Source organism: Monodelphis domestica, chromosome 1 (genome assembly GCF_027887165.1).
Source record: "Monodelphis domestica isolate mMonDom1 chromosome 1, mMonDom1.pri, whole genome shotgun sequence".
NCBI classification, from domain to species: domain Eukaryota; kingdom Metazoa; phylum Chordata; class Mammalia; order Didelphimorphia; family Didelphidae; genus Monodelphis; species Monodelphis domestica.
The window spans coordinates 478,703,281-478,726,271 of NC_077227.1; the positions used below are offsets into that span (position 1 = coordinate 478,703,281).

General features: G+C 38.5%; 1 protein-coding gene across 12 annotated transcripts in view; it reads left to right on the plus strand.

The window, feature by feature from the left end:
• PNPLA7 (patatin like phospholipase domain containing 7) overlaps nt 1–22,991 on the plus strand; it is a 326,954-nt gene that overhangs the window by 276,952 nt on the left and 27,011 nt on the right. For all 12 annotated transcript variants that reach the window (XR_008917511.1, XR_008917518.1, XM_056823116.1 and 9 more), the window contains one exon: nt 22,309–22,465. Coding sequence is in view for 10 of the 12 variants with exons in the window: in XM_056823116.1 (XP_056679094.1) it covers nt 22,309–22,465 (157 nt within the window). In the remaining 2 variants the exon portion in view is untranslated. The remainder of the gene's footprint in view (nt 1–22,308; nt 22,466–22,991) is intronic.

Sequence of the window (22,991 nt, forward strand, 5' to 3'; positions counted from 1 at the left end):
GATTGCCAAGAGAATGCTTGTGGTAGAAGATCTTTTCATTTCATTGTCTCAGGTCATTGTCTCTTTCATTTAATTGCATAAGGGGAGGTCTAGTGTATGGCACATTTCTGTATGTTGAATGATAAGGTTCAATGAGAGGATTCATTTCAGGTATGTGAGTATTGTTGATCCATCTAGCCTGCATCTCAAGGATTTAGGGGACTCCCTGATGCCACTTTGAATCTACAACTAGAAATGGTGATGATGTACTCTAGACTTTCCTTACCAGTGGAGTAAATTTCCTCACTAACTCACACATTTCATTTCTCTCTTAGTAAAAAAAAAAAATATTAAAAGAATCCTATTGTATTTTAGTGTTCTTCCTATTTTCCAGTTCCATTTCTCTTAAAGTGATCCTGAAGAGAGATGGCCAGTGGTTTAGATTACAACATGATTTGCTGGAAGCTGAGGAGATATATTCCTGTATCACATTTTAAGACTACACATCGACTAAACAGAAAAAATCAGTCCCTTACAAAACTCTTCTAGTGAGGCAGTCAGGATAGCAAAATATCAGGAAGAAGTATGACTGAGCTCTCTCCCACAAATTTTCCAGACAGATGTAGAAAATGCTCCAGATTGAGTCCTTATTAGAAAATCGGGAAGGAAAAAAATCATAGTAATTTTTCTAGCCCAGGTCAGCATAGAGAAATGGGGTCTAGCCAAGAATGGCCACATAGAACATTCTAGCACCGAGAGAAACTGTGTCAGGGCAAGAAATCATCTCAAATCCAGAAAAGTAGAACCTAAACTTGCATGAGATTCAGGATTAGGTACCAGTTAGCAATTCTGTTGCTCATTACCTGGTTCTGGGTGGCAGATCCAGGGCCGACTGAGAAGTGTGCCTAGGGGTGACACTACAGGAAGAGGAGTGGTTTACAAGGAGCAAATTCAGAAACAATAAGCATCTGTATAATTCAACTAGCAATGGAACAGAATCTCAGTTTCCTCTCATCCCAGTTTGAAGCCTTCTATAGAAAAGCAGAGCAGGAATCCCAGATCCAAGGAGAGTCTACAACTGTCACTCTTACCTGCAGATATTTCCAGCTGACACAGATTGGGCATAGTTTCATATAGAATTACATAAGAAATGAAGCAAAAGTTTTTTCAAAGAGTTTAAATTTTTTTATAATTGAGAGTATTAGAGGGAAAAAATGGAGAAGAAATAAGAGCTATGGAAGAAGGAGTTGAGAAAGGGAATTAATAGCTTGGCACTGTTGGCAGGCAAAAGATGAAATGATTGAGGAGCAAGATTTGATCTTCCAAGCATATTGATTTGTTGGGCAAATTGCCTAACAAATTCAGACCAGAGCTCAATCCTGACTACAGGGGGAAAGACAGACTTATATACATTAAAAACCAATTACTCAAATAAGGCCAATTAATTAAAAGAAAACAATCAGGATATAAGATTAGGTGATCTGATTTCTAACTGGAGTAAAGATTGTGGACTTTCTGTGTTGGAAGGGGAAGAGTGAAAAGGTACAATTCCCTGAAATTTAAAAAAAGTGTTCCACTCCCCTCAAGTGTCTATGAACAATCAAAAGAACATAGAAACAATAACTGATTAACAAGTACAGAGCCTGTTTTCAAATAAGATATATGAATTGCTTAAGATGCATAGTTATAAGAAAACTCTTTGCATCAGTCTTTAGATCTGACTGGGTTTCTGTTCAGCATAATCCAAGTCCTTAGTTAAAAGGGCCTCTAAATAACAGATAGAAGTGGTCCAGCTTTCTAGCCACACAGGACTTGGTTCAAACAATACAAATAAGGTTCTCTCCCAATTCCCACAATTGAAAGAAGAATTCTCACAAGACAGAAGTTAGACTAGACTCATAATTGAATAGATAGGGAACTAAGCTAGCTCCAGAATTGAGGCACAAGATGGAATCAGTATGGTTCACTCAATTCCTACAGTAAACCACTTGCTCTCTTACTCCCCTTAGTTTGCTCAAGCATAAGAGGTACAAAACTTTATCCAAATAATAAACACTATGAAAATTACAATGGACTAAATAGAAGTCAATGACTGCATGAAACAAAAAGAAATATTAAAAATGTTTAAAAACTGAAAAATAGAATAAAATGTAAGATAAATAACTAACTAAAAAAATATTGATTGAGGAGAGAACATTTTAAAAATTCAGTGGACTAGAAAGTGGAGCCAAACTGTTGGAAAAGCAGGAAAAAGAATAGCCGAGTTCCCCCAACATATCTCCATAAAGATCTTGAAAACTCATGAGATCAAATCCTGATGAAGAAATTCAAGAAAAATCACAACTTGACTTTTTTTCAAGCCCTGAAGTCTATAGATACTGTGGGCTGAGTCTAGCTATTCCAGGTCAGGGACTGAAAGAGGAAGAAGCTATGCACCAAGGAAAGATTTCAGATCCATACTGAGGCTTTGCAACCTCATGCAAGGTGCAGGAACAGGTGGTGTTCTAGGGTGGAGAGCAGTTGTAGATCCTAAGCTTTTTACTAAATGAAGAATAAGTTCATAATCAAATAGCAGCTCTGTAGCTCTAATCCTAGGAGCACAGGGAAGTCTCATTTCTAGCCTCCAACCTAGTCTGAAATCTTTAGTGGAATAACCAGCAGTTGTTCTGGTTCTAGATCAAAGGGGAATCTGGAGTTCTGTGGTTCTAAACTTATAGAGCTTCCCAGCTAACTTAGTGTCCAAGTCTATCAGCAGTCTGTTGGAAATTCCTACAAGTAATAATTCTGCAGGAGTATTGCTCAGTTCCAAAACTAGGTCAAGAACATGCTGAGCCCAGACCAAGAAGGCAGTGATCAATCACACTACCCGTGACCAAACCACTTTGGAAGCACTGAAAACTTGCAGGTTCTCAACCTGAACTATTATTCCTGAGTCCTAGAATAAATTTTAAAAACTCAGTACCCTAAGAGATCAGCAGAAGCACTCAAGACAATAAAAGTGCAGCCCAGACATTCCCTCTAGAACTGTGTGAAGCCAAGTCCTAACATAAAGTCCAAGATCAAGAAGTAGGCTGAAAAAATGAGCAAACAAAAAAATACCACCTTAAAGTGCTATTTTAGTGACCCAAGATGGAATGCCCAAGATACAAATCTAGAAGAAAAGAATAACTCCAAAACCTCAAAGCAAAACATACCTTGGGTACAAGGCCAACCAGAATTCCTGAAAGAGATGAAGGAAGAATTTTTTTTAAAAGAGGAGCTAAAAAGCATTTTTTAAAATGAAATTTTCTAGAGAGGGAAATGGAAAAAGAAATGAGTTATGAAAGAAAAACTGGAAAATAATTTCTAGCATTGAACACTAATATTTTCAAAGTACTTTATAAGTATTATCATATTTGATCCTTACAAGAACCTCTATTATTAAGCCTATTTACAGATGGAGAAACTGAGTGAGATAGTTAAGTACCATGTTCAGAGTCACTCAACTAGTATTTGAGGCTGGATTTGAACTCAAATCTTTCTGACTCTAGGTCTAGTACTCTATCCACTGTATCATTTAGCTACTTCTACAAAGAAAGAACATTAACAGCTTGAAACAAGAGCCATAAAACTTTCTGAAAATTAGAATTTCCCAAATAAAAGCTAATGATTCAATGAGACAAAAAAATGGAAAAAACTAAATCCAAAGACTGAAAAAATAAATAAAATGTAAAATTTCTCACAGCTAAAACAATTGACCAAGAAAATAGATTTGGTTGATATTTTTAAAAGCACTGCATTAGACTGTTTCACTGTTGATAAATAGCTTAAGGATATGAACAGGCAGTTTTCAGAAGAAAAAGTCAAAGCTATCAATAGTCACATGACAAAATGATCCAAATCACTATTAATTAGAGAAATGCAAATTAAAACACCTCTGAGGTTTCACTTCATATCTATCAGATTGGCTAACATGACAGAAAAGGAAAATTATAAATGTTTGAAGAGATGTGGAAAAACTGGGACACTAAACTACTGTTAGATATGAAATAATCCAACTTTTCTGGAGAACAACTTGGAACTATGCCAAAAAGGCTATAAAACTGTGCATATGCTTTAACCCAGCAGTACTGCTGTGGTATTTTCTGTTTAACCAGGTGAGAGGAAACCACAAATCACTTAGAGTAAAAAAGGTGTGGTCCCATCAGGATAGTTCCTCAGGTCTGGGCCCCAAGGCGAGGAGCTTCAGCTAATTTGTGCACATGACATATACACCATCAGGGGTTTCTAATGGTACATGAAACATACACAATTAGGTGTTTCCATGGGTTGCACACACAAACATGATGGCTTACATGGTTGGGCATGTACAGGCATCAGAATATGCAAATATAGGCATCAGAAGTTGTAGTTCAGTCAGGCAGTAAATGTTTACACCTGTATCTCAAGGGACCTCTGGAGGGTGGAACTAAAGAAGCTTTTCCCATTACAATCCCATTACTTGATTCATATCCTAAAGAGGGTCAAAAGCAAATGACCTATATACACAAAAATAGTTATAGCTGCTCTTTTTTTCATGGCAAAGAATTGGAAATTATAGGGATGTTCATTAATTGGGAAATGACTGAAAAAGTTATGGTATCATGATTGTGATAGAATACTATTATGCTATAAGAAACAACAAGCAACATAATTTCAGAAAAACTTGGGAAGACTTATATGAACTAATGCAAAGTAAAATGAACAAAATCAAGAGAACATTGTACATATTAACAGCAACATTATGTGATAATCAACTGTGAAAGACTTAACTATTCTCAGAAATACTATGGCAGGACCAGGTGGGTTTACTGTAAACCTCAAAATTTCTTAGACTTATAAATGTTGGAAATTTCACCATTGGGAAATTTCATACTTGAAAAATTTCCTATTGATAGTGGGTCTTGGCTATTGGAATGTGAACCCCATTGGCATGAGAGTTTCTTCCTCCTCCCTTCTTAAGATTACTTTAGGACAGAAACCTTTTGTTGAACAATGGAAAGGACTTTGACCTATGCTTAAGCATAGAACAGGAATTTCTTTGAGTCATGATTGATTTTAGAATTGATACAATGGAGATACTTGGAATCAATCTCCACCCTATTCAGTCCTAACAGGATTTGAGGAAGGGCTGCAGCATAGATCAAAATTTAATTATTCCAATCTCTACCCTACTCAGGTTAACAGAATTTAGGAAGGGCTGTAGCAAAGGATCAAAGATTTAATTATTTGAAAATATGACCTTCAACAGACATGTGCAAAGCCAGAGACCTCTGGGCGGTCCTGGGTTAAGCTAGAGCCTCCATTGGCACAGGGAAATTGATGGACAGTGATTGGTAGATATGAGAACTGAGGGGAGGGAACTTGGATGGTTTCCTTAAAGAGAGAGGGGTCTGAAGACTCAGGGGGTGGTGGTTGAGAAGTTGTCTGAGTGGTTGGAGTGTGCTCTGAGAAGCTTGCTCTGAAGGAAGCTGAAGGTGGGGGCCGTTGAGACTGTTTCTCCATTTTGGTCACATGAGTAATAGGGACTGATCTCTTTTCTTTGCCCCAGCTATCTAAGGGCTTGGGCCTTTTGGCCCAGCCTAAACAGAAGGTTGACTGCTGACTTGAGTTTTCATTTAGGAATTACATAGCTGAATTCCTTGGCGATCTTAAATTAATATATATCAGTCTTTTAAAGTGATTTCCTTGTCACATTGTGGCTGACCACACAGGAGTCTAAAGAATCCTCTCAATAAACTTTTGAAATTCCTTGCCTTTTTACTATACCGTCTCACACTTAGTCCTTTTTTTAACAAAAAACTTGGCTTAAAGACACAGCTGCTAGAACACGTGAGTATAAAAAACTCTTTCTCTCTTCTCTTTTCTCCTTAAGTTAAATTGGAATCAGCAGTTTTTTCTTTTTCTTCCCTTTAATCTTAAGGGACAGCTGGGTAGCTCAGCGGATTGAGAGCCAGCCCTAGAGACAGAAGGTCCTGGGTTCAAATCGGACCTCGGATACTTCCCAGCTGTGTGACTCTGATAGATAGAAAACAGCTGTTTTAAATCTCAGCAACAGGACTCTAAAGTCCTGGCTGGAAGAGCTGTTTCTAAATATCCTTTCCCTTAAGGAACAACTTCCTGGATTAGAAAAAAAAACCCTGTGGAAAGTTTGTTGCTTTGCCCTGCTCCCCACGTGTTTTGTGAAATTACAAAGTATATATATATAAAAATGAGTACTACATTCTTTGACAATTATATGGCAGCTGAAGAATTAGGGGCATTGAGGAATGCAGGATACCTCCAAATTTTTATATTAATAGGTACTGTCATTTTTGTACTCCTCAATACTATATTTAGAGATGCTAAAATTAAAAAAAAATGAGGATAAAATAGAAAATATTGAGGATAAAATAGGAAATATTGAGGATAAAATAGGAAAAATTGAGGATAAAATGCAAGCCCAATTAGAAGATCTAAAAAGTTTCTTACAGGATCAATTGGCAAACAACCACTCTACCAGAAACAGACCTGTTTCTGAACCTTTGAATGAGGAAATTTCCTTCTCTGAAATAGAGAGACGGAAAACACCTTCCCTATAGCCCAGTTAACAGACTGCTTCTCTCGTGTAGTGCAAATCTTGTCTGAATTTAATCCCCAAAACCCTTCCCCTGCAATCCCAGTTTCTCATGTTCCTTCTCCTACAGAAAACCAAATTCCAATGCAAGGGAGATCTTGTCCTCCTAGAGAAACCTGTCCTTGTCAAACTGACCCACAGGTACAAAATTCAAATAGAGGCCTGTTTCCTCTAAGAGAAGTACCTGAAATAGGACGGAATGGGGATGTGGTGACTTTAAGACATAGGATACCGTTTACTCCCCAAGAAATAAATGAATTTACACAAAATATCCCCACATATGAACAAGATCCTTTTCTAGTAACAAAAAAGATGGGAGACATATTTTTTCAGTATAATCCATCTTACAAGGACATTGAGAACTTACTACAGGCTTTTTTAAGTGAACGTGAAAAAAATAAAATAATTGCTCATGTCAACAAAACCCGGGGGCGTAATGCAGCACATTGGCCATCTCAGGATCCCGAATGGGACTATAACAATCCTGAGGATTATCTACAACTATACCGTTGTAGAGAGGCCATCCTCACAGCAATGAAGGAATGTGCAGACAGTACAGATAAGTGGATGGAACTGGAAAAAATTAAGCAAAAGGAAGAAGAATCACCGTCCAGATTTATGGATAGAATTATCGAGTTTGGGGACAGATACTTAGATTGGGACTTAACTAAAGAGAGTAGTTGAAGACAAGTTAGAAGAATCTTTGTAAATAACTCTTGCAAAGCAATTAAGAATTATTTTAGAACACAATGCCCAAGATGGTCAGATATGGACCTTGAAGAATTGTGAAAAACAGCTATATATGTTTTAAAGGGAAACAAGGAAAAGGAGGAAGATAATAATGATGACATAGAAGAAATGAAGAAAAAAATGAGATATTTAATAGATAGGATGACTAAATTAGAAAGTAGGCATGATAATGAACCAACGACAATTGCCCCTCTCCAGAAATCCAATTATCAATCCATTACTTGCCACTTCTGTGAGAAGAAGGGCCACAAAATGATGGAATGTAGAACCTTTCTTAAGATGATTGGAAGGAATACACAGTTTAATAATAGCTTTAGAAATAATAGCTATAGAAATGATGATAATGGTTATAGAAACCAGAATTCTAGAAATTATAATAATGACTATGGAAATAACTATAATGAATATAGAAATAAGAACTTTAGAAACCAGAATTATAGAAATCGGAATTGGGAAATTAATGACAATGCTCAAATTGAAGAAAATTATAATGATAATGAACAACAACAATATATGAGAAATGGTGCTCATCCAAAAAATACTTGAGGTACTAATGACCCTCAGAGAGGTGCCCTTCAGGGGGGTGCCCAAGGAATATCCCAAACAATGATGGTGTCCGGGGGGGGGGGGCTGGGGCACAGGAATCAGAGGATACAACCTTTGATTTCCCAGACCCTGATGTTCTACTACCCGTTGTCCCTATCCACTGCCCTCCCCATACTAATGAACCCCATGTTACCTTAAAGGTGGGTAACACCTATTATGATTGTCTATTAGACACCGGAGCTTCCTGGTCTGTATTAAAGAGAACACCTGATTTACAATGTTATTCTATTGGCTCAGAGAATGTAATGGGAGTATCAGGAATAACCCAAAGAGTTAAAAGACTTCCTCCTAGAATGGTGTCTGTAGGACCCCTAGAGGTACAACACTCCTTCCTTTTGATGCTTGACTCCCCTTTAAATTTACTGGGGAGGGACCTTCTATGCAAACTCAGAGCCACAATAACCTGCTCCCCAGATGGCTCATTATCATTAGAAGTACCAGAGGAATCTTTAAATTTACTCCCTGTACTTCTCTCAGAAAACCAGGAGGCAAAAAAACCTTCCATTTTTGAAATACCTAAAGATATACCAGAGTCTCTTTGGGCCATATCTTCTTCTGATGTAGGCTTACTTAAATCTGCTGTTCCTGTGCAGATAAAAACTAAATCTAGCCCACCTCCTTCTATCCCTCAGTATCCCCTCTCAAAGGAGGCAATTGAGGGTATTACACCAGTTATTAACTCATTAATAGAACAGGGAATAATAATCCCTTGCAAATCTGAATACAACACGCCCATCCTGCCAATTAAAAAAACAAAAAAAGGGCCCGATAGCAAGCACATCTATAGATTTGTACAGGATCTAAGGGCAGTGAATAATCACATTATAAAGAGACACTCCGTAGTTTCTAACATACTATTATTTCATCTATTCCTAGCACAGCTACATACTTTACAGTAGTAGACTTGTGTTCAGCTTTCTTTTCCATACCAATACATGAGAACTCCAGGCATATTTTTGCTTTCACCTGGAAGGGCTCACAATATACCTGGTGTCGACTGCCACAGGGTTATGTCGAAAGTCCGAGCTTATTTGAGCAAATTTTGAGCCAAGACACAGACAATATAACATTTAAAAATAGCAAATTAATCAAATATGTAGATGATCTACTCTTGGCTTCAACAGATGCAAAAACATGTCAAGAAGATAGCAAACACCTTCTTTTGGAATTGCACAAAAGAGGACATAAAATCTCTAAGGATAAAGTTCAATGGTGTCTCCAAAAAGTAGAATATTTGGGATTCATCTTGACTGCGGTTTGCTCGTTATATTTCTCCAAAACGAATTGAGAACATTCAAAAATTGAGTGCTCCTACCACTAAGAAACAGCTGAGAGCAATTTTAGGAGCAACAGGGTTTTGTAGACAATGGATTCCTTGCTATGGGGAAATCACTAAACCCCTTATAGCATTAAGAAAGGATTCGGTTCCTGAACCCCTCAAATTAGAGCCTGAACACTTGTCAGCTCTGTCAGATCTAAAAAAGGCTATCATGTCTGCCCCTGCTCTAGGCATCCCAGATTACAACAAGCCATTTACTTTATCTGTGCATGAGCGAAGAGGAGTAGCCTCTGGTGTGTTAACTCAGACTTTGGGACCTTCTCAGCGCCCAATTGCTTATTATTCTGCCCAACTAGACCCAGTAGCAGCAGGAGCACCACCATGCCTTAGAGGAGTAGCTGCAACAGCCTTACTAGTAACAAAAACCATTGATTTAGTATTGGGATGTCCATTAACAATAATGTGCCCACATGAGATTGAAGCATTATTGATAAAACATAGAACACAGGCATTCTCGGATCAGAGAATTACAAGGTATGAAATAACCTTATTAAATAGTGAAAATATTACCTTGAAACGCTGTTCAACTCTTAACCCTGCCACCTTGCTTCCAGATTTACCTACTTCAGGAGAACCATTACATAACTGTGAAACATTAGTGTCCATGGCAGAAAAGCCTCGAGATAATCTCTTGGACACTCCCTTAGACAATGCAGATCTGATTTTATTTACCGATGGTAAGGAAAAAATAATCCCAATACTACATAGATTATATTTAAAAAATAGGGAGAAAAAAGGTGAACCTACCAAATTCTATAATACAAATATAATCTTGATAACTAAAGTAGAGAGTAACAAAATAGAGTCAGAAAACAACAGATCATTATCTTTAATGAATATTTGTGGAAAAAATTTAAGTAAAATATTGACAAGGAGGCTATAGCAACATACATATACAATGTGCCCTATGACTGAACTGAATTTATACCAGGAATGCATAGCTGATTTGATATTAGGAAAACCAGCTGTATTAATAGCAAGAACAATAGAAGTCATATGACAATATCAGTAGAAGCAAAAAAAAAAATCTTTTGAAAGATCCATTCTATAAAAGAAAGCTTAGGAATAAGTAGATCTTTACTCAATATGATGAGTAATATCTATCTAAAAGTAAGAGCCAGAATTACCTATAATGACCAAGAAACCTCGAGGCCTTTCCATTAAACAATAAGGGATAAAGCAAGGATATCCATTATTACCATTACCATTCAATGTATCATTAGAAATGTTAGCAATAGCCATAAAACAAGAAAAAGAAATTAAAGGAGTAGAGAAAGAGAAAACCATATCACCATTTTTTACAGATAATATGATAATTTACTTAAAACCTTAGCAAGTCAACTAAAAAAACAACTGAAACAAAAACTTCAACAGAGTTGTGAGATATAAAATATAGTCACATAAATCATCATCATTTCTATATATTTCCAATAAAATATGGTACAAAGAGGCAGAAAAAGGAATTCTGTTTAAAATTACTATTGAAAATATAAAATAATTAGGAACTTTCTTGCCAAGACACACACAAGTGTGTGCATATAATTATAAAATGCTATTATAAATAAAATTAATTATGCTATTTTATACAGCATATATAAAAGGCATATATGCTATTGCATGTATATTTAAGTAATAATTAACACAATTATGAAAAGATCTAAATCAGTGGTTCTCAACCTTTCTAATGCCATGACCCCCGCAATACAGTTCCTCATGTTGCGGTGACCCCAAACCAAAATTATTTTGGTGGCTACTTCAAAACTGTAATTTTGCTACAGTTATGATTTGGAATGTAAATACCTAATATGCATTATGTATTCTCATTGCTACAAATCAAACATAATTTAAACACAGTGATTAATCACAAAAACAATATTTAATTATATATTGAGAAATATTAATCCAGCAGGAGGCAGCCTGAGTGCTGGGGCAGGAGGTAAGTCCTGCCTGGGGAGGGGGTCTGCAGACGCTGCCTTCTTCCTGTCATCTCCCTCCAGCTCTAGCTGAGGCTTCCCTTTGCTGGGGTTACTCAGCTCTATTATCCGTTCCAGGAGTTATCCCCTCCAGGACTCGTTCTTAACCCCTCCGAAGCCAGCACCCAGGTGCTCTCTCTGGGTCTCTGTTTGAGCCCAGTCTCCATGCAACAGGGTAAATCCATCGCCCCTCATAGGGGGAGGGCTGCTGATTGGTAACTAATATTAGTACAATGTGTGGGCAGCAGGGTCCCCGTTCTTTCCGAGATCTTGCTGTAAAGTAGCGCAATTTCTCAGTGGCTAAAGCCATCGGAAATATGTATTTTCCGATGGTTTTAGGCGATCCCTGTGTTTTGGTCATTCAATCCCCGCCGGGGTCGCGACCCACAGGTTGAGAACCGCTGATCTAAATAATTGGAGAAACACTAAGTGGTCATGGGTAGGCCAAGCCAATATGATAAAAATGACAACACTACCTAAATTCATTGACTCATTCAATGCCTTACCAATCAAACTACCAAAGAATTAATTATTTTAGAAAGCTAGAGAAATATAGTGCAATTCATCCAGAGAAACAAAAGATCAAGAATATTAAGGGAATCAATGAAAGAAACCGGGAAGAAAAGTGCTAACAATATCAGATCTCAAACTATACTTCAAAGCATCAAATCAGTGGGGTGCTGGGTAAAAAATTGGAGAGTTTATGTGTGAAACCCATCAGGTACACAGTATACGGAGCAAATGAGCACATTAGCCAAGTATTTGTTTGATAAACCCGAATATCTCAACAATTAGGGACAAGAACTCACTATCTGACAAAAAAGAAAAAAAAAGAAATGTTTGGAAAATTGGAAAGCAATCTGGCAGAAACTAAGTGTAGACCAACATTTCATCATATTTCAAGATGAGCTCCAAATGGGTATATGGATTAGGCATAAAGCGTGACCTAAACAAATTAGAGGAGCAAGGAAGATATTCTTGTCAAATCTATGAACTAGGAAAGAGTTCATAAGCAAACAAGAAAGAAATTATCAAGAAGGTAAAATAGTTTTACTTATACAAAATTTGAAAGTTCACATATAAACCAAACTAATACATCTAAAAATAAAAGAGAAAGATAAATGGGGAGGAAAATCTTTGTTATCGTTGTTATTAAGTTCCTCTGATCTCATTATAAAGGTCTTCTAAAATATATGGGAAACTGATTGAAATGTATAAGACAAAATAAAGAATAAAAGCCAGTCCCCAATTAATAAAATAGTAAAATGTTTGGCAGTTTTCAAAGGAAGAAATCCAAGCCATCAAAGCCATGTATGGGGTGTGTGGAACTAATTCACTAATAATTTGAAAAAGGCAAATTAGATTAATGCTGATGTTCTAGCTAATACCTATCATATTGGGAAAGTTGACAAAAAGAAAAAAACAAATGTTTGTGGGACTGTAGGAAGAAAAGGTATGCTAAAAAACTGTTGGTGGAGCTGTGAATTGGTCTAGCCATTCTGGAAAGTAATTTGAAACTATTCTCAGAAAGCTATTTCACTGTTCATACTCCTTGACCTAGCAGTACTGCTACTTTTGATCAAAATATCAAAGATATCAAAGAAAGGGAAAGTACTATATAAGTGGAGATTTTGAAACTTTGACTTCGTTCCCCAGAAGTCCTTAGTATTTCCCCAAATTCCCTATAATCTCTCTTGTGTCTCCCCATTGGCGGAATCATGTTATTGGTATTGGTAACATTATTGACCCCTGGGAGGGGGGCCTGGGAGTCCTGGGTGCCATTCCCTCTGGCTGCGGGCTCTCTGTTGGGATCACACTGGGGTCCTTCAGAGGGTGGCACCCTCAAGGAGGGGAGACTTCCTCTTTGTGTGCCCAGGAAAGGTCTAAGAAGCACAGCTCTGCAGCTTCCCAGAGCTGAGAAGACTCACAATCCAGGAGTCAATAACATTCAAGGATGTGGGAGGAGTTACCGCCAGTTAAATACCAATAATGTGATCCCGCCAATGGGGAGACACAAGATATTACAGGGAATTTGGGGAAACACTAAGGACTTATGGGGAATTAAGTCAAAAGTTCAAAATCTCCATTTATACAGTACTCATATAAGAGGGGGAGAAGAAGAAGGAAAAGAAGAAGGAGAGAAGAGGAGAAGGATATATGAGGAGAGAAGAACCTTCAGGAAAATTACATTTTGTTTTTTTTAGTCAACAAAAATTAGCCTTACTCTTCTACCCTAACCCTCTCACCTCACTTGAGAACTAAAGAAAAACAAAACCCTTGTTACATTTATAATCAATCAAAACAAATTTTTACATTTGGCCATGTCCAAAAAAATTGTTTTTATTGTCCCATTTTGCTCCATCTGTCTATCTACCAGGGAAGAATAGCCTGTTTTATCATTATTCCCCTGGAATATTCGTGGTTGGTCATTAGATTGATAAGAATATTGAATTTTTTCAAAATTGTTTGCCTATATCATGTTTTTGTCATTGTATAAATTGTTCTCCTGATTCTGTTCACTTCAGTGTCAGTTTTATGCAAGTCTTCCCAGATTCCTCTGAAACTATCCCCTTCATAATTTCTTCCAGCCCAATAATGTTCCATTATAGTTATGTACCATAACTTCTATTCCCCAATTTATGAGAATTCTCTTAGATTGCTATTCTTTGCCACCCCAGAAAGAGCAAGAAATATACCTTCCTTAAACTATCCTCCCTCTATGTCTCCTCTTCCCCAACTTCTCCAGTCTTACCTTACTACTTTCTTCCAAGAACACTAAACTCTATCCAAACCACACTTTTTTCCAACCCACATTTCTGGAATGTCCTCTGTTGCCATGATCAGGGTCCAGCCCGACTTGCAACTCCACGATTCCCGATGGGTGGCGAATGATCAGTCAAAATAAAATAAAATAAATAACAAATGGAAGACAGCTTAATCATTACAGCCATGGGATTGCTTTGCATCTCAGCTGCTCTGACATTCCCAGGCTTGGGATTTATTTTTATGCCCATTTTCTTGGCATGCAGGTATACTAAATCAAAGAGAGATAATTGGAAAATTGATACATTAACTTTTAACAAATCACTTGATTAACATTCTATATTTTTGTATTGTGATTACAGACAGAATACAAGATAAATGATTTTATCACAGTTGGCTTACTAGGGAGTTTGAGTTACTGATTTGTGTAATTGAGTCACTGAGGCATATTGAAGCTTAGCGTACCTGTACTGTACCTGTACATGTTGTATGGACCTCTATGATTGATTTGTGTGCTGGCTTCATGAGAAAGTTTTGGGCTTGGCCTGTAGCTGCGGTTTTGCTGGGAATTATGTACCTAAGTAAAAGTTAACTCATGATAGTCTTTTTGGGATTAGGTTCAAGGGTCTTATCTTTTGGTGATGTTTTAGGGAATTAGGATACATGTGTTTTGCTCTTGCATTATTTCTTTTGAGACTAGGGGGAATAATAATCATGTCAATTCATAGGTAAGGGGCATTGATGAAAGAGGTAATGCAAGGGAGATAGAGTGGGCAGTCACATCTCGCCAAGGACCACTCTGTGATCTCCCCAGCTACCACACATGACTCTGTCAAGGCGTCATGGTCTGATGGCCCCCAGCACTCTGTCCCATTTTTCCTGTTGAATTCTTGCTCATCTTTGAAACCTTACTTAAATGCCACATCTCCATGAATCCTTCCCTGGTCCCCCTGCCAGTGATAACATTCCTTCTTAAATTTCACATGGCAACTTTGTTTTGCTCTTCTATAGTATGCTTTTTCATGTAGCATTGTATATTCTTCTGTGGAAAAGTCATCCCCACAAATTACTGATAACTGCCATAAATGGACCAGGCAAGCCAGCCTAGCTAAGACATTTGGAGGGAGAAACAATAAGCAGCACATATCAGGCAAATCAAACCACCACCAGCATCTCAACCACTACCACTACCTCACCTCAGACTCCAGTGGAGAAAAGTCTGGGACCCTGAACCCTCCTGGGGAAGAGAATGCTTCCCAGGCCTTTCACCTTGTTTCCAATTTGGTCCTCAATAGCTATCATTGAGGGAAGCAATCATTGTGGAGAAAGGACCTACCTTCCTCTCTATCATCAACACCTAACATATGACAGAACCCACAAGACCACTAGCCTTGCTTCCAGCCCAGTCCCATAGCCATCATCCCAGAAAGCAATTCCTAGGAAGATATGACCTGGCAGCTGCCTGTACAGATGCTGAAGTCCCTGCCTCAACAATTTTAGCTTCTGAAGGATGGGAAAGAAAAGTTCTTGTCATTGTCAATGGTTTAACATCAGAAACAGTTATGAGTCTGTTGAAAGAAATAACATTGAAGAAGTTGCATTATCATCTGCTTTACCACAGCAACCTTTATATCTAACTTTCAGCTAACTCATCTTGTGTGTATTCTCTTCCTGTCTACCCTCCCTGGGAGCTCATTGAGAGTAGGGCTGTCTGGTTTTTCTATTTGTATCAGCAGTTGTTTGTACTTAGTAAATGTTTTAAAATGTTATTTCATTTATCTATTTATCTGTATATGCCTCCTATCTTCCTGGTAGACTGAATGTAAATCCAGGAAGAAGTCATATTTTACCTAAACTTTATATCTCCCCAGGTTCTGCACATGAATAAAAAATGATAAAGAACTGATAATCTGCTTACATTCTAATATGGGGAAATGAGATATGTCCCCCCCCCAGGAACCCTATTGTTAAAGGTCATAGAGAAAATCTAATTAGACAGAAGGCCCCTGGAAAGAATTCACCAACGGAGAAAGGGACCATCTTGGTGGAAGAATATTCCAGATGAACAAACCCCAGGCACTGATGGAAATTCCAAGATGAGAAGGTAGCTGACTTATGGTGGAAAAGTATGAAGAATTAGAAGCACAGATGGAAGGGAAATTAAATAGTCAAACTTAACCAAGGGATCAAGATGAAGAAGAAAGGAAAATATAGTCAATGAAGGGGGGGTGCCTGGAAAGAACCTAAGGAATCAAAGAAATGGAGGCTACAAGAAGGAATAGAAGTAAAAATAATCTGGAATAGGGAAAGATGCATCAATATAAAATTATAATCAAATTGAGGAATTTAACTCTTGAACAGAAATAGAATATTTGTGGATGAAAAGATCAAGGGTCTGACCATCTCTCCATGTAGCTGAGGTGGGATGAAAGAGGAAGTCATGGAAATTTAACAAACTGAAGAACTGGAAAATTAAGGTATTTGAGAGAGCTTCATTACACATGCTGAAGTCTCCTTGTGTGAGATCAGTTGACAGAACTGGAGAACTGTGGGGAGGGGGGTAGAAAGTCTGAACTTTTAACACTGAAATCACTGAAGAAGGAAGAAATTTGTCTAAGAGGTCAATAGATGATAGCCATCAGAATATCCCAATTGATAAATTGGGATAGTATGAACTTCAAAAGAGATTACTAATTGGCTATGGTAGAAGAAACTGAAAGTACAAATAGGTAATAAGGAATATCCTGTCTCTCTTACCACAACTGATAAGGAAAGAGTAGGAGAAAAAATACAGCCAAGTTTGGAAAGACTGGAGAGGGAAGTAGTATTATCAAAATGGAGCCAAGTTTCAAGATGGAAGGAATGAGAAAGGAAATTTTTAAGATCAATTCTCTAATTATGACAGAGGCAGGTAGATATGGGAAATAGGAGTAGAGGCTGGGGTGGGAGTGGGGGGTGGAGGGCGGGAGAGAAAGGGTTGAAGTGGATAGGAATATAAAGGAACAGGAAGTTGGGGATGGGGAATAGGATTTGTACATTGTTGTTAGGAGGGAGAGGATGCTCAAAAAACTGAGATGGAGAGAGTATGTTGTTGTTCAATCATGTTTGACTCTTCATGGCTCCATTTAGAGTTTTCTTGGCAAAGATACTGAAAGGGTTTACAGTTTCCTTCTCCAGCTCATTTTACAGATGAGAAAACTGAAGCAAATAAGGTGAAGTGACTTGCCCAGGGTCACTCAGCTAGTAAGTGTCTGAGGCCAGGTTTGAACTCAGGAAGATGAGTCTTCCTAGTTCCAAGCCTAGTGCTCTATCCACTGTGCTGCCTAGCTGCCCTAGAGAGAGTATAGGGAGATGGAATTAAGCAAAGTTTGTTGAGGAAGAGTATAGGGAGATGGAATTAAGCAAAGTTTGTTGAGGAAATCAAGTAACTCATTATATAAATTTATGGCAAGTGGAGATACTGTGGCCTGTGAGATCCTGAGAAACCACACAGTAGGCAAGAGCAAGAGGCATGGCCCCAGCAGGGTTTTTGAAACCTGGTTTTGTCCCAGGATTAATCACTTGTATATTTAGGCCACATAGACATCTGAAGTTTTCTGTGGTATATAGTATAAAATGCTGGTATAAACCTGCTAACCGTGTACTGGTTTTCTCATTAGTTCTTATTCTTTCCCCTAGTAGTTTATGTTTTGGAAGTTAGTAATATAAGATTATTGTGTTTAGTAGTTTCTTGTTTTTTTTTTATTTCTTCCACTGATTGACTTTTTTTTTAAACCAATGCCAAATCATTTTGATATTTGGTTCTTTGTAATATAGTTAGAAGTTTGTACAGCCATATTCTCCTTGCCTTCCTACCTTTTTTCATTATTTCTCTTTTAATACACAAAATGAACTTCATTATAAATGTGATAGTTCTATAAAATAACTCCTTAGTCTGATTAGTATAGCACTAAATCTGTATATTAATATAGGTTTTGTCATTTTGGCTCATCTCAACCATGAACAATGAATATCCCCTAATTATTTGTCTTCCTTTAATTTTGTAAAAAATATTTTCTAATTGTAGTTATATAAATCTTGAGTGTGACACTTGGGACATTGGCTTACAGACATTCTGTGCCTTTTACAGGCATTTTGAATGGGATTTCTCTTGCTATCATTTCCTCCTGTTTTTTGTTATTACTGTGATTTTCATTTATTTTGTATCATACTTCACAGAAGCTATCAATTAACTTTTAGTTTCTTCATCGATTCTCTGAGATTTTCTAAATAAACTATCTTGTCATCTGAAAATAGGGATAATTCTATCTTAGCCATTTGTTTGTAACTTCAATTTCTTTCTCTTGTCTTATTGCTATTGCTTGCATTTTTAGAGCTCTGTCAAAGAATAGTAGGGAGAGGGAGCAGGCAATGAAGTTATAATCCCTGTGCTATAAAGCAGATGCCACTGATTACTAACTGTGTATATAAAAAATATATATAAACATATATGTATAGTCATGGATGCCATTCTGACATCCAGGTATAGTAGAAGTTCTTTTTGGCTCAGTTCTGCTTGGTCCCTGATCAATCCTTCCTGTTTGCCTCTGCCACCATCACTATGAGCCAATATTCATATGAACAAGTTAGGTTGAAAGCTGAAATTCTTCTGGAAGCTCTGTCACCTGCAATAGCAGTTATTATCCATGAAGTTTGTATAAACCATTCATATGACTAGTGACATTTCCATTTAAGCCGAGCTTTTCTAGTCAGACATTTCAGTGACTTTTGCTACCTATTCAGACAGCTATGCTGTCCAGAGGTAAAATATGATGACTTCTTAATGTATAATTACTCTTTGTAAGAATAGGATAACAACATTTTTATGTTATATTCCTGATATTCCTGAGCATTTCTAGAGTGTCTCCTTCCTCTGCTTCAAGCTTGATTTCACATGAACAGGACAAGTCTAACTGTGGTGATTCTTTCAACATTTGGTTTTTCAGTAAATTATAGCTTGTGGCTTCAGAATGCACACCCAGAATTGCCAGTTAATAGAGTTTTATGAAAGCTCATGTGTCTTAGAGATGTGACACATTTCTCATCTTGAGCCCTTTGCCAATACTAAGATGAGATTCTTCTCTAAAGTTATTAGCTACTCCCGCACCTGGCTCAAATGAAGCTCATTAAGGTTACTTATAGCTAATGTTAAAAACACTTAAAAATCACTTTTGACAGCTGTCATCATTTACCTGGGTTTTTTCTCAGAGAGGCACAGTCTTCTGGAGATCCTGCTTTGGCACCACCCATACTGACCTTCAGAGTTCACACTATTGTATGTAGTTTGGAACCCTGATGTCAATCAGCACAGCCCCCTCCCTCACTTCTGTCCTTCATGACTGTGCCAGGCCTTGGTCAATAATGACTGGAAAGGCTAAAGAAGCTGGAACTGCAGAGGACTACTCATTGTACAACTTTCAGCCTAGAAAATGAGAAATGATGTAAGATTTTAAACCCCCTAGGATGTAGAGAAACATATTAACTCTCAGGCCTTTTCTCAAAATGAAAAATTTCCTCATCCTACATTCCCTAACCCAGGGATCACGTTGTACTTCTCTGAATAGTTTCCCAATCTTAAATCCTAGGTGATCTTGACAAGAACCTAAAAATCCTATGGCTCTGTACCACATTGCCACATTTTGTAACCCTGGTTTCTAATGTCATTTATGACATTCTCTTCTTAGAAATGACCTACTCTTTCCAAGTCATGGAATTGAGGTGGCTAATCTTCCCATGTGCAAATATATGACATGAAGGAATTCTCAGGTTTTAAAAAGCTGTTTTGGTTAGAAAGCCTGACCTGGGTCCATCTCTTCACATCAGTGCCTTTTGCCATCCATTTGTGGGATAGCTTCTAGGTAAAGCATGATATTTGGATTTTTGAATTTTTTTCTCCTTTAAATCTAGAATAGGGTCATATCTGGCCACAGGAAAGCAAAACACAATTGGTCTTGTCCTAGTCCCATCTTGTGAGCTCTTTCCTGCTATTTATGGCCTGCTGCTGCATGTTTGGTTAGTTTGGTTTTTGTCCTTCAGAGCAGCCTAAGGTCTGGCTAGTTCGTGCTGACACAGCTCTTCCAGCAGCTCTGTTTCAAATTTATCCCACAATGAGTTCCTGGCCACTTCAGGGATGTTTTACCCTGTCACTACTACAGGCATGCCTGTTCCCCATGAATTAGTCATGCACAGTTTGGACCAGGGATGGAAAGTCTTTGGAATTGTGGTAAAGGCATGGAGAGAGAGAGACAGAGACAGAGAGAGAGAGAGAGAGAGAGAGAGAGAGAGAGAGAGAGAGAGAGAGAGAGAGAGAGAGACACAGAGAGAGAGAGAGACACAGAGAGAGAGAGAGAGAGAGACAGAGAGAGAGAACTTGTAGACCAAGATGCAAGAACCAGGACTGGGGACCTGCCTGTCAATCAAGAAAAAGGTTCCAAATGGAGTGTTCCCAGGAGAGGCAGTTGAGCTGACCAGGGGGAAGGGACTGGACTTGGAGTCACTCTCTCCCTGGAGGTTGAACCTGGCTGAAGGACACTTGTAGGGCTGATTTGGTTTTGGGGAGCTCTCTGATCAAGGGAGAAACCTTTGAGATTTGATTGATCAAGAGTTGGAGGAAAGCCAAGCTGAAGGAGAGATTTTGAACTTTGTTTTTCTCTGGGGTTGAAGCTGAGAAAGGAGACAAGCCAGGCTGAAGGAGAGATTTTGAACTTTGTTTCTCTCCAGGGTTAAGCTGAGAGACCTTGCTGATTTTGTGAGGAAGAAGAAAGAAGATATAAAAGCTGTTATCCTCCACCTCTCTAATTGTCTTAGAGTCACAGTTTTTGACTGGACTTCTTTTTCAAACCCTCAATTTTCCCTCATTTAGATTAGGGACATCCTCATCCCTCTAACCTCAGTTTCCCATCCTGTTATCCCAATAAACCCCCTGACTTGAAAAGGAAAAGAAAAGAGTATCTTTATAGTTCACTCAGGGGGGAGGAAAGAAGCCAAAGACTTCAAGAATAATTGGGAGGTGAGGGAGGCAAGGGAGGAGAGGGTTGAAGAAGGGAGGGAGTGAAGGGGGGAGGAGGTTAGAAAGATATACTGATCAATCAGCCATCAGTATGGATTAGTAGGAAAACCCCAAAGCATTCCCCAAAGCAGTTCCCCTGTGTACCAGCATCTCTGTGTATCAGCATCCCTCAGCATTTCTCTTTCCTACCTCCATTACAACCAAGCAGCTTCAGGTCCCCTCTAGCAGCTCTCTCTAGTCAAAGCCAGAGGACAGCAGTCATTGCAAGAAGAAACAGTTTTCCTCAGTTTACTTTCTCTATTTCAGAACCCTCTCTAGGGACAGTTACCTAGTCACATATGTGGCAGCCTCTGTGATAGACAGACAGAGATGGAGAAGACTTTATTAATTGCTCACTATGTGCCAGATGTGGTACTAGTTGTGGCAGGTCCAGTTTAGGGACCAGTAGAGTGTAAACTCTTCTGTTGTTAGTGACTGCTCATTATTTCCCTAGTGGCTTGAGGCTACAAGAGATATTTCATTAGGAGTCTTTAGATTGTGGCATGATGCACACATGGGTAACAGGAATAGTATTTATTGGTCTTTCAAACCTCAGCAAGATAGAAAGTAGGAAGGGCTTGGGACTCTTAGCACATTGCTGGGCAAATCCTGTTCAGAGTATCAGTCAGGCAGCATCCAAGCAAAGTACAGAGGGTTTGCCATGGCTTTGCAGAGAACAGGCATATGAAGAGTCCCCAAACTCACATAAGGGTTCAGGTCATAATTCACTTTCTCAGAAGCCCCTCTCTGCATCCCTCTATTAGAAAATAGTAGAGCTAGTATTGGAGAAAAATGAATCATCTTTTCCTTAAGGACCCTCTATACTTTAATCCCACTACTCCACCCTCTGCACATAAATGTACATACACTTGTAGCCATCTTAATGCAAAGCTCAAATACTTGCTTGGTCTGGCCTTGCTCTTTCTGCAGAAAGAAATCTACTTTATGCAGCCATTTAGCTGGTAACTCTGAAGCTTCATTAGGGCCCATAGAGGAGTGGGCCAGGGAGGCAGGGTCCTGGCTAAAGAGGGAAGGGCAGCCTCACCTATCCTACTTACTACCGGGCTTTTGAAGACAAATAGTTGTTTTCATGAACCCAAGTTCATGACATTTTTCTCTCGAGGAGTTTAGGAAACTGAGACTTCACCCGTTCTACCTTTGTTTCTTGCTACTCTAGAGGTTGCTCCCAAGTTGGACTCATCCGGTCCCTCGTTGAGACAGGCATTCCTGTGGATATGGTAGGAGGAACTTCAATTGGGTCCCTCATGGGGGCTCTGTTTGCTGAGGAGCGAAACTACATCCAGACAAGAATCCGAGCCAAGCAGTGGGCAATTGTGAGTATGCTTAGAAGGGCAGTTTCATGCTGCTCGAATGAAGAGTCTAGCATATGGCATGATGGCCTGGACATAGGGCAGAAGGGGACAGGGTGACTAGGAGCCCCAGGTTCTCAGTCTGTTTTACTACCTTATCGACATGATAATTACTCTTTTTGTGCCTCTGCTTCCTCACAATGCAGTAGGGTTATAATCCTTGTCTTTTCTCAAGGATGTTATTGGGGTGAGTGAAATAAAGTCTAAAATGGCTTCAGTCTCCCTAAAGAAAGAGGGTGTGGGAATGAGGGGGATGAATCATTGTGACATTGTTCTTTCTTTTGGTCTGGCTTCTGAGTAGGAATCTTTTATCCCTACAGAAAATTTCCCTTTAATGTAGGTGAGAAGATGAACCCAGGCTTCACTCTCCATGCTTCAAAAATATGTAGTCTAGTACAGAAAGTAAAATCCAAGTAAAGATTATTCTTTCTGGGTGAAAAGAAAGTCTAAAAATTGTAGAAGTGACTGAAAGTTGGCTACCCATCAGTGT